Genomic DNA, 16,718 nt, shown 5'->3' with positions numbered 1-16,718 from the left:
TCTTCTAAGCTGAGCAGGGAGCAAAGCTGGTATACTTGAAGTTGGAATCTAAAGAGATTGTATTTGGTTAAACTAGGCAAGGTCTAATCAGCTTATTAACAGCATTACACTTGATGTCATTTGCCCCTCTGGAGTAGTGCAAAACCCTGGGATGAGAAGGAGATCATGGTATGAGTAGAAATAAGAGGAAAGTAGCAAATTAGGAGAAGAGAGAAGATGGTGGATTGGGTTAAAGGAAAAAAATAATAGGAAGAGAAGGAGAATTTCACTGGAAGAGGGCAATTGTGAACAAATGAAGTTTATGAAGAAAATGAGAAATTTGCCTGTGAAGTGCTTATGCAAGAATTGCAAAAAATGCAAGGTTTGGGTACGAAGCCCATGGCAGAAATGAAGGGTAAAACCCTATTTAAAAATAGTCTTCCACCCCCACCCACCCCCCTGAAAATTAATTCATTAGGGTTCTTGAAATTTCATTTATGGTAATATTTGGGATTGTGAGATTACCTGTATTCTGAATTCTTTATTTTCTTGGCACCACAGTTTGGTGGAGGAGGGGACTTGAGCAAATGTCCTGACCACAGAAACCAAATCCTTGTGAATTGTGTGATCAAGTGTTACTATTAGTAACCAGTAGACCCCTTTTCTTTTTCATTGTTAATGTACATTACTTCAGAACATAGCTGTGCTTTCCATAATGGTGTACATTAAAAAAGAGGATTTTGGAGGGTTGCTTTTATGCTTAAGTTCTTAATGTTTGGATACTGATGCTGTAATAGCTAGACAAATACATTTTACACCCTCCAGTCATGGTAGATATACCTACCTAAAGTCCACATGTGTACTTTGTAGTCTGGTCTGTTTTTTTGGAAAGTGGAATGTAAGTCTGGGTTTCAATAAAAGTTGTTTTTAAATTGCAGCTGGTTTACAGTTGTTTAGTTGGCATGCTGCTCAGTTTGGTCCCTTGCTCCTGGACAACTATGTCTCTCTCTTTGAAGTAATGTGTAAATGGTGTGGCCACACAAATCAGGAGCTGAAGAAAGCCAGTCATTCTGCACTAGATTCATTCCTCAAGCAGGTATTGTAACTTCGCTGGGATCTCTGAGGCTAAAGCAAAGTCCAATTTCTTGAAATAGTGGGAATGTTTGATGCTTGGAAGTTCAGTGAATCTGTTTTAATTACTTTGTTTGAAGTGCTTTGTGTTACGAGCTAAGCATCTTTTAAGACTTGCTGTATTTTTTTTTGTGGCTTATTTCGTGTTTCTGGAAGTATTGCAATTTTTATGTATTTGCTTTCCAGATTTCTTTAATGGTAGCTAAGGATGCAGAGCTACACAAGAGCAAGTTACAGTTCTTCATGGAGCAGTTCTATGGAATCATCAGAAGAATGGATTCGAGCAACAGAGAGTTGTCCATTGCCATTCGTGGATATGGGCTTTTTGCAGCAGTATGTGCAGGAAACTTATCCTGATAAAGGAGTGTACTGAATGGATTTAAAGTTAGGATTCATATACCATTAATTTTACAATTTTACACAGCTTGTTGTGTAGGGAATGCTCCTGTTTCTGGATTAAGTGTTGAACTTAATTAGCTAAACTGTAAAATACATTGCGGTTGAAAATTATGAAATGCATACTGAATGTAGTGGGAGTGCTTGCAGCATTGAGGGTTGTAGTTACTGCTGCTTGTGGACTGGTCCTGAAGTGGAAGATGAGGGGCTTCACATACAGCTGTTACAGAAGTTAAGGATGTGCTTAATCATTTAGGTACAGACAGTACCTCCTTAGCTCTGTCTGCATTTAGATGGTAGAATCGGCCATCTCTGCTCTGGAATCAGTTCAGATATGTTTCCTACAGAACAGGAATCACAATCAGAAAAGCCAAAATGCTCTGCTGACTGCAGGGCACTAGGAGGTCATTTGTGAAACAACTGCAAATTTTAAAAAAAAAACCAAACCATACTTACATATGTATGTGGAGGGCAGTTACATTTGAAAGTTCAAGTACTCTTACGGTAACTTACATTGCATCAGTGAATTATTATTTTAGTTCATTTCAGGTATGATGTTTCTCAAAGATGTAGCAGGCAGAATACTTGAAGTTAGTTTATTCAGATATATCGAGTTTCTGGAAAAGATCAGAAGATTATTCTTATGGTTCAGTGAAGACTTGGTTGAGTTTTAGTCCTACAGCATACACTTGCTTGGCTGTACAAAGTTGCTAAATCAGTATTTTATTTTCTCTCTAAGCCCTGTAAAGCTATACATTCTAAGGATGTTGACAACATGTATGTCGAGCTTCTTCAGCGCTGTAAGCAAATGTACCTCACAGAAGCACAAACAATAGATGATCATCTGTATCAGCTACCAAGTTTCCTCCAGTCCATTGCAAGTGTGATATTCCATATAGATACAGTAAGTGGAGTATTTAAAGAACCAGTCAATTTTCTTTTATGCACCTCCAGATGTATAAGGAGGTAGTAGCTGTGAACTTACCTATGACAGGAGGTATTTATCTGAAATATGATGACATTTAGCTCCTAGGGGATGGGAAGAATATCAGGAGAATACTTTATTGGATTTTATTTGAATAAAGACAGTGCACGGAGTATACTAAAGTGCTACAGCATTGTAATGAACACCATGATAGCCAAATGTGAATAGGTTTTTATTTATTTTAGGTGAAGCTAATTATTTGGACCTAACCTCATCTTTTTCTTTGTTTATACCACTCTATTGCTGCTTTTTCTTTTGGTACTGATACTTAGCATGTTCTCTGAGATTGATACTTCGATTTTCTTCTGATGCTGTGTTGTCTTTGTTCTTATGAGGGCTTTCAGGATCCTAGCTGAAGCTGGCAAGTAAGGTGGCAGAGAGGAGACTTTCACATGCATTCTGTATTCAGATTGTTAAGGATGAACAGATTATACCGCTGTGTTGTTATTGGTTAATTAAAAAGGTACTTTTGTAATAAGCTTAAGACTCATTCCATCAAAGCACTAACCTATTCAGGAGCTACTTTCCATAATGTGTTCAAGGAAACTTCCTGGTTGTTTTGTTTGGTTTTTTGTTTTTTATGTCTCAGATGAATTAACTTGCCAAGTCTGTTACTGTTCTCAGAGCAGGTCATGATCTAAACTCTTGTAACAAAGTATCTTCCTGAATTTTAGCATAGTTCTTCACATTGATACTGAATTATAATCATCCTCTTTGTATGACATGTGTACTGTTTTTATTTCTTCTAGATTCCTGAAGTATACACTCCAGTTCTTGAACATCTAGTTGTGCTGCAAATCAACAGCTTTCCACAATACAGTGAAAAAATGCAGTTACTCTGTTGCAGATCTATAATAAAGGTATTTCTAGCCCTCTCAGGAAAAGGTCCAGTTCTCTGGAGTTTTCTTAGCACTGTGGGTGAGTCTGTGATATTAACTTTGTTGTGTTTGGGGGAGGGATTGTCTTTTTTTCTTTGGGTTTTTTTTTTCCTCCCCTAAATTGATTTAACCACCTCTAAGAGAGAAATGTGGAATAGCTATTTGGGGTCAAAAATGAAGCTTTTCCCGTCCTCTAATAGTGGAGGGTTAGGGTTCTTATGGTGTTATTTTTCAATATCTATTATTAAATCACTTAAGGAATACATTTAACAATTGTTTTGGGTGACAGAGCAGCTATCATGAAGGGCAGGAGAATATATTTTTGTGATAATCTGTTTAAACATAAGACTTACGTTCCTGCTTTGAAGGATTATGGGAGGAAAGGGATTTCACAGAAAAATGTACAAAAATCTATTCTTACCCTTTCAGTAACCCGTACAAAATACCACAGAAAGTAGAGTGAGTGTCGTCTTTATTAGAAATGCAATCTTATGCTCTGAACCTCGTACGTAGTAAAAATTTCCAAATGTGCTGTTAGTCAGGTGCAGTACTGCAAATGTAATGAATGCGTCAGCAATGGTAGCTGGCATTTCAAGTAGCCCTCAGCATGCTGACATTTAATTATAATGATTTTCAGAAATGATTTTTAATTTTGTTGAATTATTTATGGTGGCTTTTCTCTATTGCTGTGACATTTTCATTGTTTTCCACATTCTTGATTTGGGATGTGGTGCATCCAAGCACTGTGGCAGAATGGAGATCCTAAATCCATGTCTCTGAGAGTCATTGTGAGTTGTTGCCTTTTTTGATGTGGGCAGTGCCTTGGTCATCACTGCATTCAGAGTCAGGAAAAAGTCAAAGCAATATTGAGAAAAAGCAAGAAGCAAGTTCAAAATTGGTTTCCTGTGAAACAACCTAGAGTTTCAGATCTGGTTTTGGCTATATTTGTCCTTAAAGAAAAATCTGTGTTCTTTAGCCTCTCCTTCATCCTGACAGAATATAGGAAGTAGAAGACTGATTGAATTCATTGCTAACATAGTGATAAGGATGCTGTGTCTTTTTAATTCCGTTCAGACAATTTTTATTTGTTTATTTCAGTGCATCAGGGATTAATCAGAATCTTCTCCAAGCCAATCATATTTTCAAAGGTAAAATAACTGTTTACAAACACATCTATTTCATCTAGATTCCTAGAGTATACATTCCAGTTCTTGGAAGATCTAGCCCAGTAAATAGGGGAAGGCCTGTTTTACAGAAGCAAAAATAGTAGTGTCTGTTGTGAATTGTGGCTCAGTTGTTATTAAACTCTGGTCCTTACATCTCAGCATAATGAGGGTGTACCTCTTGTACTGAATTGTTCTCTGCAGTTCTTGTTTGCTCAGGTTGTCTGTAAGAAAGTAGGTTGTAATTAAAGTCATCCAGCTTTCTTCCAGGGTAACAAATTTTGGACAATTTAAAAGTTTTACTGAATGTTTGTGTAAAGGAGGATTTTAAAGCTTTTTAGTCCTGTGCAGCAGGGTAACTGCAGAGTTTCTCAAATAACTGACAACTAGAAGGGAAGAAGATTTAGAGCTGGGATTTTTTGTGCTCTTTCAGATTGGTTAAGTGAGAAAGCTAAACATTTCATGTTTCTACCTGCAGAAGTAATTTTACATTGTGTTTTAGCTCGGGTCAGGTAGTTACATACGCAGTTGTACTGGGTCTGACTGAGATGGAGTTAATTTTCCCCATAGCAGCTCTCATGGGGTTGTGCTTGCATTTGTAGCTGGAAAGGTGGTGATAACGCACCAGTGTCTTGGCTACTGCAGAGCAGCGCTCGCACAGCACCAGGGCTGTCTGCCCAACCTTCCCCCCATCCTCACCAGCAGGCTGGGGGTGGGCAAGATCTCGGGAGGGGACATAGCCAGGCCAGCTGGCCCAAAGTGAACCAAAGGGCTATTCCACACCATATGATGTCTGCTCAGTAATAAAAGTTAAGAGAAAGGGGGGCATTTGTTGCTATGTTTGTCTTCTGGAGCAACTGCTGTGCATACTGAAGCCCTACTTCACGGGAAGCGGCTTCACATCACCTGTTGATAGGAAGTAGCAAATAAATCTTTTGCTTTCCTTTATTTCTGCACACAGTCTTTGCTTTATTAAGCTGCCTTTATCATGACCCACAATTTTTTTCTATATTTTTTTTTCCTCCCATCCTGCTGAGGCAAAGAGTAATACAGTGGCTTGGTGGGCACCTGGTGTCCAGCCAAGGTCAACTCACCACAACAGTGTTTCTGAAAAATAGTGTGTACTTTCAGGATTTTTTTGCAAAAGAAACTTCTGGATCAGAAGAACCCCGTGAAGCTGGAGAGGCTGGGACAGGGAGATGGAAAGAATCAACATATAAAGACTATCTGTATCTCTTTAGAAGTCTACTGAACTGTGACACAATGAAGGTAAAAGCGTAGTTAACATGGAAATACAAAAGGAAACATGATCCTGATTTTTGACACTGCTTTTCTAACCCTAGACTTTTTCCAAATGTCATGCTGTAGAGGAACTGTTTCCTGGCTTTAATTGGATTTTGTGGCTGATAAATGAATTAAATAGAGGTGAATTTAGGCTTCCATAGCTGAGAAACATCTAAAGCTGTATTCTCTGGATTGTTCAAATCCTGGCTTGTAAATTGAAAAAAATAATTTTAATTTGTCTATTGAAACATGAACTTTTTTCCTCCTACAAAGGAATGTGGTTTTGATGATGAAAACTTTCTTACTGAAAATTCAACACTGCAGTCCCTGAATCGCTTGCTATATGATGAATTTATAAAATCTGTTTTGAAGATTATTGAGAAATTGGACCTGACTGTTCAGAAACTGGATGTTAATGAACAGGTGAGACCTAATGACTCGTCCATTAATTTCTGCTGTTGTAGGGGACCCAAAATCACATTCCCTGTTTTGCTTTCATTATGCTTCGATAGCACTTCATAGTGTCCTTGAAGCAGTATTTGTACTAGACAAAATGTTTTACTTCACATTTATGAATTTTGCATTGCAGTGTTAGGAGATGGAAGCATTGGGATTGGTAGAAGTTCACAGACTCTCTTATTTTAGACTCCCTATTCTTGCATATAGTGCTTTTCATTTTTCTACTTGCTTTCTCCTTAGAAGCCAGCGTTCCTTATAATTTCTTTGAATTATTGATGTGTCAATTATTAGTCTTTTGTTTGTGTCAGATTAGCTAGTAGCAGCTTGGAAAAAAAGAGAAGGACTGTTTATCTGGAAAAAAAGGTGTGTGTGCTTTCTGTATTGTCACAGATCCAGTGGTTTTGCTTCAATATTTGTTTTTAGGATGAAAATGAAACCGACAGTGCTTTGGTTCGGCCTACTTCTGACCCTGCTTCAAACCTTCAGCCAAGGAAGCTGACAGACTTTATTGCCTTTATAAATCTAGTGGAATTCTGCAGGTATTGATATGTTTTTATATAATTTAGAAGTTACAGAGTGGTTGGGAGAAATCTGAATTGAGATTTAAGGTGCCAGTTTCTGACTTACGATGATATGCCATATTTCAAAGTGCACAAGGTGATTAGCAGGGGGATAGTAAGTGTTTTCGATATCTGGGTCATAGTAAGAACTGCTAGTTTATCAGCTTAGGTTTTTTTAAAGAGTACAGGAGACAAGTCATTCACTTCCATTATTTGAGTGTAACTGTTTTTCAGTAGATAGTATTGTACTGACCATAAATCCTAATTACTTCAGAGACCAGGAATACAGTCTTTGTAGAGTAGTATTGGACATTAAGTGAAAGGTACAGCATTGTTTCCCTGTGGTGGTCTAGTCTATTTTCCCTAGGGATACTGCAGTCTTGGCGATGAAATGTGATATGTGAGTATGTTCATGTGTATAAATTCAATAACAACATATAATGAGGAAGAAATGGCTTTACACTGTAAAGCAAAATAAATAGCTTCCTATACTTGCCTCAGAAGGCAGCATGTAATTATTCCTTCACTGTCTTTGGAGCTGCTTTGCTATAACAATACTTCTCTTTCTTGTACCGACTTGAAAATTTGAAAAACAAACAAACAAATATTTTGTTCTGTTTCTTCCCCCCACCCCCCCAATATGTTTCTGTGCATCTGTTTTAGAGAGATACTTCCAGAGAAGCGTGTTGAATACTTTAACCCTTGGGTGTATTCCTTTGGTTATGAGCTTATTATACATTCAACGAGACTACCTCTTATTAGCGGATTCTATAAGCTGCTTTCTGTTACAATGAAAATTGCCAAGAAAATAAAATACTTTGAGGTGAGATCTCTTTTTTCCCCAACAGAGGGGTAACATGTGTGTTGCAGTAACGTGCAGTAATATGTTGATGGTGTGGTTCTTTATATATAGTCTTTTATGCTCTATGGAAAATAATGCATTGAAACTGTTATCTGGTTGTTTCAAATGTTTATAGCATCCTATGCCTCTATAGTTACAAACACATAAAAAGTCAAGATTTAGGCACCATCCATGTGTCCTTCTGAAATCTTGAGCTGGGTGAACAGAGGGATGGGAAATACTCTTGCAATGCAGGCAGTACGGGAGCTTGGAGATCAGAAATAGCCAGAACAGCAGAGACCCATACAGGTTAATTACTCAAGTTCTGGGGTATACTTGTATTTTATTCACCAGTTTCCATAGGAAATATGATGCTGTAATAGTGGATGCACCATTTGCAGTATGGAAGCTATTGTGAAGTGGCAGTGGTTCATCCCATTATGTGTTTAGCCACTACAGAGCCCAGAACTGTCCCTGCCACTGCTGGTCATGGCACCAAGTAAAACAAATTTGGGAACTCATTGGTATAGATCCTTGTACTGCAGATGCTGTTGTGGTTGTGAATTGCCCTTTTCTTATTCTGCCAGCATTCTTGCCACCTGGACATCCACTGTTAGGGATGTGGGTTTTTTCTTTTATGGTTTCTTAGATGGATGGACAAGTTGAAAATTAAGTCACTGAAAAGTTACTTTTCAGTCATATATATCTTGCTTATTTGGGTAATATTTTGTGTGTTCCAAAAAGTTGACCCTCAGTGCAATGTATTAATGCTAGTATGCAAGATTTGAGAGAACAAACGTACATTGCAAGTTTTCACTGATGCCAGTTTCATATTGGACAGTGATGTATGTATTCAGAGTTGAACTTGTGCTTCATATTTGTACTATGTACTACTTAATACGGTTGATTTGTGGTTTCTGTTTGGTAGGGTGTCAGTCCAAGGAGTCTCAGAAAATGTCCTGAAGACCCAGAAAAGAGGTCTTGCTTTGCACTGTTTGTAAAGTTTGGGAAAGAGGTAAGTGATCTTGCTGGCTAACTTTCTTGGTCTGAACATAAACATGATGAGTCTATCAAAATCATGATTTCTGAGGAAACTTGCATATATGATGGAAGTATTCTGGCTCTTTGAATTATGCATCATAGTGGGGGTTTGAGATCTTTTCCTGTTTTTTACTTAATGTCAGAAGAGGTGTATTGGTCACCTGTTGAAGTACAAGTGAGAGATAGCTGTATAATTGTACATTAAATACTTTCTGGTAACTGTTTGCAGGTGAGTGAGATTTCAGTATTGTTTTTGAGGTGTTTATTTTACATGGATATTGATATAGTTAAATCAAGATCTTAAACAGTTTATGATTGTTCTTGATCTATTTATCTGAATTTTAGGTTGCAGCAAAAATGAAACAGTACAAGGATGAGTTGTTGGCGTCCTGTCTGAATTTTTTGCTGTCTTTACCACATGACATCATCATGCTTGATATCAAAGCGTATATTCCCGCACTGCAGGTAGGCCTAAGTGATGTACAGCTAACACTTTTTTTCCAAAACTCATACAAAAATTCTGGAGCAAAGTTGGTATCCTGTTGAGCAATTAAGATAACTATTAAGCTTCATACTGTCTTCAGTGAGATAAAATACAAATTATTTGACTTTTTGGACAAACAAATTGTCAGAATTTTCCTTTGCCCTAAGCTGACTCTGTTAGTGCATGTGTTGCAATATAATATGTCTCCTGTGCTGATTTTGAGTGAGATGTTAAGCAGAGAAAAGTTATTAGGAAGGAAGATGTATTCCCTGCTAAATGCTTTCAAGTATGTTTTTTTTTACCTTTAAATAGTAGTAAATGAAAATGAAAGACTGATAGTTTTACATTTGGCACGTAGAATGCATTTAAGCTGGGCCTTAGCTGTACCCCAATGGCTGATTTGGGACTGGATGCTTTGGAAGACTGGTCAGCTCACATCCCCAGACATATAATGCAACCTCACTACAAGGACATTCTACCTCTTCTGGATGGTTATTTGAAAAACTCTACATCTACAGGTACATACAGGCAAAAAATTGTTAGTCTTGAGGGAGAAGAAAATAATGTTTTCATAGTTATGCCTAAATATATGGATGTGACGTAGTTTTTGTCTAAATTGTGCGCTTCGTGTGGTTGGAGCAATATAACTTCTTTTGCACCCCAAAATTTACCTTTTTCTTAACTAGTATTTATTTGCTGCTGCCAAACAATCATTAATTGTAGCCATTTTATATGTCGCTTCTCTGTGATTTGTCCTTTGTATCCTTAAATCAGCTTAGTTTTTACTAATAGAGACTTACTTTCCTTAATAAAGACTTTAAATAATTATTGTTGCATCTTAAAAATAAAAATGGGCAAAACCAGGGTGGGTTTTTTAAAGAAGCTATGAGTAAGTGCATGAGGTGCTGGTACAATAAACTGATATTAACATGCTGTTTTTTTTGTTCATCAGTCGAATCCCAAAATAACTGGGAAGTAAGGAAACTTTCTCGAGCAGCCCAGAAGGGATTTAATAAAGTTGTGATACAGCGTTTAAGAAAAGCAAAGACCCTTTCATTGGTAAGAATGCTGTTTCTTTTTAGAGTTAAATGTGAGTTAATCATTTCCCACTATTTCTCTTCCTTTCTTGCATGCATGCTTTTTTTTGAGGGTTATTTGTACCTTAGATCAGTTCAATGAAGCCCATTCTACAGCATGGCTCAAAAGGCTGTTACATCAGCGTAGGTGGAAAGATGTCATATTTTAAGGTGAGAGTGGCAATGAATCGGTGAAAGGGAACTGGAGCTTATAGGTCAGCATCACTGCTAGACTGATACATTATGGAAACAAAAATTTAACTCGCACACCTAAAATCAGGTCTCGGGTTAGCAGTGGTGCAGTGTGCAAATACCATTTTGTGAATGTGTAATTTTTTGTGGTTTTTATTTTTTTAAAACTTTCTTGTAGATAGGTTTATAGTCTTAGAAGTCAAACATACATATTATTTTGACCAGTGGCTTCTCGATAGCTCAAAATAAATGTAGTTTTATTCGTATATTCCAGTGCAGAAACTAACTTGTGATGAACCTTTTTTAGGCATGAAACTAATAGTTACTCATATATATATATATATATATACATGTATAACTTTCCAGCTTAGTGGTCTTCCAACAAAATGAGTAAACTTTACATTCCCTATAAGCTGCTATTGAAAATTGATTGGCTGCTTACATATTGATGCAGGATCTGAACTTTAAGCTCTAGGATCAAAGTAAATGAGAAGAGTAATTTTTACTTCAGATTTCTTCCACTTTTTGAGTATTATGTCATCCTGTAGGTGTTACCTGTGATGATAAAATTTTAACCTTTACTTGAGGACTGTCAATTGAAAGCCCACAAAATGTGATGAAAATGCTTTCCAGTTGTGCACTCTTCAGTTTATTGAATGAAAACTGTTCTCTTGTTTGATGTGGTTCCTCCCACAGGTTCTTCATTTTACCTTCTTCATCCATATGTTAATAAAAGCCATAAAAACCTCATTTGCTATGTAAACCAAGTTAACTTCTTTCTAGAAGTAACTCTTCTGTCACTAATATAAATCTGTTGATTATTTAGGATGATAGTTCCTCCTTGGAAGCGGTGAGGACTAGAGTGGCACGCCTTCTGGGATCTTTGGGAGGGCAGATCAACCACAACTTAATTACAGGTGAGTGTCCTGTCAGTGTCAATAAAAATATTTACAGGCCTCTGCTGTCTCTCTTGAAAGTAGATTTCAACGAGGTCTCAACATCACTTTGTGAGAATGCATGAGCTTTTCAAGGAAAACTATTTTTTGTCACTCTTTTTTAAATAAAATTGGGTTTATTTAGTTCTGGAGTTTAGAAGAGCAAAGTATTCACTAAGTTACTATGGAATACAGAAAATGTGTAGAAAGCTTCAGTTAAAGGCAAAAAATTGTATGCATCTGAGTATATGGTTTTATTTACTCATCACGTTCACCCTCTGGCTGCAAAGCCATTTTAAAACTTTGGCCCCATTCGTAACTCTTTAGTACTTGTTTCCACCTTTTTGCTATGGTTCTCACTTAATCCAATTTTTCAGAACTGCAGCCTGTGAATTGTGTAAGTCTTGGCAAGCTTACTTCTTCACTTGTGAGCTTAAGGTGCACCATGCCTTTAGTATGTGCAGGTAGTAGAGCTCCATTTGAGCGCCTCCTCAAAAAAAAAAAGTTTTCTGCTAGTCTTTGTTCAGTTTTGAGTAAGCTTTATAATTTAATTATTAAATATCATAAAATCTATTTAAAAAAAAATGGAAAAGCATAGTTTAAGTACCTGATGATGAGATTTAAGGAATAAATTCAGTGTAAAATTTAGTCAGTCTAAAACCTAATGTAGTTGTATAGAAGTTTTGTTTCTTTACTTTCATGCCTACGTTTGTTTTTGCTGCCTTTACAATCAGTGTTCTTTCTGTTAAGTACTTTCTCTGTTGCTTATTCAGAAGTATTGTGAGAAAGTAACATTAGTCCCTGGAAATTAAATACATAGTGAGGTCAGACTTTGTTAAAAAAGTTAACAAATATGGTAATATAGGGAGAGAAGGGAGTAAATATGGCAGTTTTCCTTGGAGGACATAGCTGTAAATGTAGTAATTTTCTGTGCAACCACAGGAGTCTGTGTGTTGGATCTTCTTGTATGATGTGATCTTCAAGAATTTTTTACAACAGTAGAAGACAAAAGTAGTATATTGGATGCCTTAAAGAAGTATTTTAAATGAAGTGTGATTTAATGTCTTCTGGGTTTATAATTGCCTCCAAATTTACTTGTATCAAAATGGGAGGGTTCTGTGACTGTCTCCTGAAATGTTGGCTGTAATTATTTTTTTCCACATGGTGGCTAAACATCTGTCTGAATGTACAAATAAAACCAACCTTCTAACATACTTCTTGTACTTGTAACATCCAGTAATTTATAAAGCATGAACATTCTATGGCAGTCTAACTGAAGTTGGAAGGTTACAGATTTTTTAACTGAGCTGTGGCAATACTTTTTCTTTTCATCTTTTTCAAATGCATTAGCTACCTCTGCAGAAGAGATGATGAAGAAATGTGTATCCTGGGACACTGAGAAGCGTCTGAGCTTTGCTGTACCATTTGCAGATATGAAGCCTGTTATCTACTTGGATTTGTTCTTGCCTCGTGTGACTGAACTGGCTCTCTCTGCAAGTGACAGACAAACAAAAGTATTGATTTTTTTTTCTGCATCTTTTTTTATGCTAGCTGATAAATACTGTGTAAAATAATGCCTTCCTTATTAAGAAAGACCTGTTTTAATTCCTGTGCTTCTCTGATGTTCTTTCATGTTGACATTATTCTGAGTGTGTAAAAACTAATGAGCAGAAGTTGCTGTAAGCTCTATCAGACAGCATTGTGCTTTGAGAGTTAGACTTCAAAAAATGAATATTTTAAAGTAGTTGATCTTCAGTGTTGTTTGGCCACAATCTCATGCTTAGCCTATGAACTTGTGGGCCCAGTCCAGCAGAGCACTTCAGCAAAGCAGCAAAATATTTGCTTGATTGGGATGTTGATATCCAAAGACAGTCCAGAATGGCGGTATCCTTGAAAACATGATGATGGGTGATTTACAGTGATCAATTTTCTTCAGCTGAAAAGTGCCTGTGATAGAGACTGAAACGTTAGGAGAAGGGCCAGTTACAATGGGCTTAAATTTTTTCCATAGACATCATCTGTTCCTGGAACACTGATTTAGCATAGATTGGAGTGATTTCTCAAGTGTACCCTTTCTTGTGACTCATTCTATCCTGTCCACAATTTTCTCTTCTCTCTGAAAGTAATGGATGCATAACCAAAGAGATTTTTTAATTTCAGATTGCAGCATGTGAGCTGCTACATAGCATAGTCACATACATGTTGGGGAAAGCATCTCAGATGCCAGAAGGACGTCAGGGTCCCCCACCCATGTATCAGTTAAATAAGCGAATATTTCCAGTACTGCTTCGTCTTGCTTGTGACGTAGACCAGGTAATCAGATTAATTTATAAGCATTTTAGCTTGTTTAAAATACTTCTAAATGTAGGAGTTGATTCATAATTTTATTTAGAAGTTATCCTGTTAGAAGTTATCCTGACATGTTACTTTTTTTTTTTTTTCCTAAATGTATTGTATTTTGTAAGCTGAAATTCTATTTTAGGGATAGTTTTTTAGGAATAATGGCGTGTAATTCAGAGTAACTCAGAGGAGTTTACCAATAAATGAGAGTTTCAAGATTCAGGTGTCAAGGTTCATTCAAAGTGTTTCTGGTGGTAGCTGCTCTTTATCTTTGTATTTAATTTCTATGTTTTTCTGTAATAAGTTAATTTGAGGTGAAGTTGATTATTTCAATATTGAATGAGTGCAAAGCTACAATCCGCAAAAAAAACATTTGAGAGAGAATTTCTAGCTGCCTCATTGATAGCTAAGGATGATCTATTTAATTCAAACATCTGAATTTGCTATTTCTTCTCCTTTACACAAAACAGAATAGACACATAGGTTCAGCTACACTTGAAATTATAGGTCTTGTGCCTTTTCAGACTACTGTTTGGACCCTGGCATTCAGCTTCTCTTTTTAGACCAAAGGTACTTTGTGTTCTGGTAAAATATGCAGGAAGCTGTGTTACCAATTTCGGTGAAACCCCTTTTGCTGACATATGGCTGAACATAAACCATAACTAAATAACGTCTGAATTCGTCCATCCAATGCACACAGGCATAGACATGACACTGCATTATAAGCATGTGTGTATGCCTATCTAAGTGTATGTAATAGTTCTTCCCTTCATGTTATAGTGCGATGGCATTCAGTCAGGTTGACTTACAGGTAGAATTGTTGAAATCCAGAAAGTTAGAATAACGTGTGTGGTAAAGATTGAGATTCTAGAACAAAATACAGCTTAAAAACAAACTTCCCTGCTTCCCTGGCTATATATTGGTATGTCGGCCTGTGGCATGTGATGTTCTTTTTCTCAGAGGATCTTATTGAAGGTAAGCTTAGAGATCTTTTGAGACTAGTTGAATAGAAAGTAGCTAACCAGATTTATTATTTTTTTCTAATCCTTGATATGGAAATGTAATATGAAGCTGATTATTCATTTTATTGACCCTTTTTCAATGAAGTACTGTCTTTTATTCTTATATACTTTGAATAGCAAAATAGCATAGAGATACAGAAACTAGAAATTTATTTATTCTTTACTCTTTTCAGGTAACAAGACAGTTGTATGAGCCTTTAGTCATGCAACTCATTCACTGGTTTACCAACAACAAAAAATTTGAGAGTCAAGATACAGTGGCATTCCTGGAAGCTATCTTGGTAAGCATTCTTCTCTTTTTTTTTTTTTTTTTTTTTTCTTGTGCCGTGTGACTTTATGTTTAACTAGCATCATTTTACTACTGAAAGAACCAGGAACTCATGAAAATATAAAATGGTTCTATATTTGTCTGAAAGAAGGAAAAGAATGCATCAATTTTTATTTCTTTTTTCATGACCACTTAATGTTTCTTAATCAAGATTTTGATGATGCATTTCTCTATTTCTTTGGCATTCCCAAAATGCAGGTGTAGGATATTTAGAGTCTTCATAGAATTAATGAAACACACTCTTTATCTTCAGTGTATACAAGGGACTACCGAAATGCATTCACACCTCTCTCTGAAAGCTGCATTTGATGTATGCTTGATTTTTCTCTGTTTCTTTGCTTTCACCAGGTGCAAAAGCTTTACATTTAAAACTGGCTTTTGCACTGAGCTGAAGTGGTTGAAGGAAAGGTAGGTCAGGAGGTTCTGCAGTACTTTTTGTAAATGACAGTCAGTGTTGTCACACCACTTCTAAAGCAGAGGGAACTGGTCCATCAAAAGATGAAGTGGCTTAAACAAGACTCCTGAACTAGTAGCTGATACAGAAATAGAAATCCAGATCTTTGAGGCCTAATCCAGTGCTCTGAGGGCTGAAAATGCTGCCCTACCTTTGGACAGCAATAATTTTGAGGTTTTGTTATTTCTGGGAAACTGTGAGCACAGGTTTTTAACTTACAAATAATACTGTGTAAATAGGCTGCCCTAATACTGCACTGAGACAATGGCAGGTTTTTTTCATTCTTGTAATGAAATAATCTTGTGTAATTTCAGAGTGGCATAGTGGATCCAGTTGACAGCACATTGAGAGATTTCTGTGGTCAGTGTGTACGAGAATTCTTGAAATGGTCTATTAAGCAGACAACACCGAGACAGCAGGAGAAGAGCCCAGCAAACACCAAATCTCTTTTTAAGCGTTTGTATAGTCTTGCTCTTCATCCCAGTGCTTTCAAGAGACTGGGGGCAGCACTTGCTTTTAACAGCATCTACAGAGAATTTAGGTGAGAAAACAGCTTGAAATAACAACTAGCTTGGACTAAAGTTCAAGGTGATAAAAAGAATTAAGTGTAGAATTCAAATAGTCATCCACTGACACTAATTCTATTAATGTATATGATAACTGAAAAATTGGGTTACTCAGCTTATTCGTTTTTAATTATAATTCTGTAGTTTGGGCTTTCAGCAAGTGAGGCGCATATAGATTTAAATTTCTATCACAAGTTTATGGGAAGTCACTTCTGCATTTTAAATACAGTCAGCAAATTCCATTGCTATTTGTTAGAGTGGTTTAGATGTACTTTTTTCTATGCAAACCTGTGGTTTATCTCTCTGGTATTTTAATTTGTTTTTTAATTAGAATTTCACACTTAGTGCTGCTTCTACTCATGTTTCTCATAAAATTTATTCCTGATGTTTAAAGGGAAGAAAACACTCTGGTGGAGCAGTTTGTATTTGAAGCATTGGTTGTATTTCTGGAAAGCTTGGCCTTAACCCATACAGATGAGAAATCAGTAGGTGAGCTATAATGAATTAACTATGAAATTAAGAAAAAAGCCATTCTGTTGAATCTCGAGTTAAAAAAACCCACCTATTTTATGATTTTTGTTCTGTGGCCTTGAAAAATTTACTG

General features: G+C 36.5%; 1 protein-coding gene across 1 annotated transcript in view; it reads left to right on the top strand.

Annotated features, from left to right (window-relative positions):
- The window catches only part of PRKDC (protein kinase, DNA-activated, catalytic subunit), an 81,871-nt gene that overhangs the window by 6,673 nt on the left and 58,480 nt on the right, over positions 1-16,718 (top strand). Inside the window, exons 10-28 of the mRNA XM_040585890.1 lie at positions 918-1,075; positions 1,297-1,443; positions 2,246-2,410; positions 3,241-3,409; positions 4,468-4,517; positions 5,664-5,801; positions 6,090-6,239; positions 6,699-6,814; positions 7,499-7,658; positions 8,605-8,691; positions 9,063-9,182; positions 9,560-9,719; positions 10,154-10,260; positions 11,296-11,386; positions 12,755-12,918; positions 13,565-13,717; positions 14,940-15,047; positions 15,863-16,089; positions 16,509-16,603. Of these exons, the coding sequence (XP_040441824.1) occupies positions 918-1,075; positions 1,297-1,443; positions 2,246-2,410; positions 3,241-3,409; positions 4,468-4,517; positions 5,664-5,801; positions 6,090-6,239; positions 6,699-6,814; positions 7,499-7,658; positions 8,605-8,691; positions 9,063-9,182; positions 9,560-9,719; positions 10,154-10,260; positions 11,296-11,386; positions 12,755-12,918; positions 13,565-13,717; positions 14,940-15,047; positions 15,863-16,089; positions 16,509-16,603 (2,565 nt within the window). The remainder of the gene's footprint in view (positions 1-917; positions 1,076-1,296; positions 1,444-2,245; positions 2,411-3,240; positions 3,410-4,467; positions 4,518-5,663; positions 5,802-6,089; positions 6,240-6,698; positions 6,815-7,498; positions 7,659-8,604; positions 8,692-9,062; positions 9,183-9,559; positions 9,720-10,153; positions 10,261-11,295; positions 11,387-12,754; positions 12,919-13,564; positions 13,718-14,939; positions 15,048-15,862; positions 16,090-16,508; positions 16,604-16,718) is intronic.

The sequence above is a fragment of the Falco naumanni genome, chromosome 3 (genome assembly GCF_017639655.2).
Source record: "Falco naumanni isolate bFalNau1 chromosome 3, bFalNau1.pat, whole genome shotgun sequence".
Classification (NCBI taxonomy): Eukaryota; Metazoa; Chordata; class Aves; order Falconiformes; family Falconidae; genus Falco; species Falco naumanni.
Note: the sequence above shows the minus strand (reverse complement) of the source record. Positions and strands in the feature narration are given on the sequence as shown.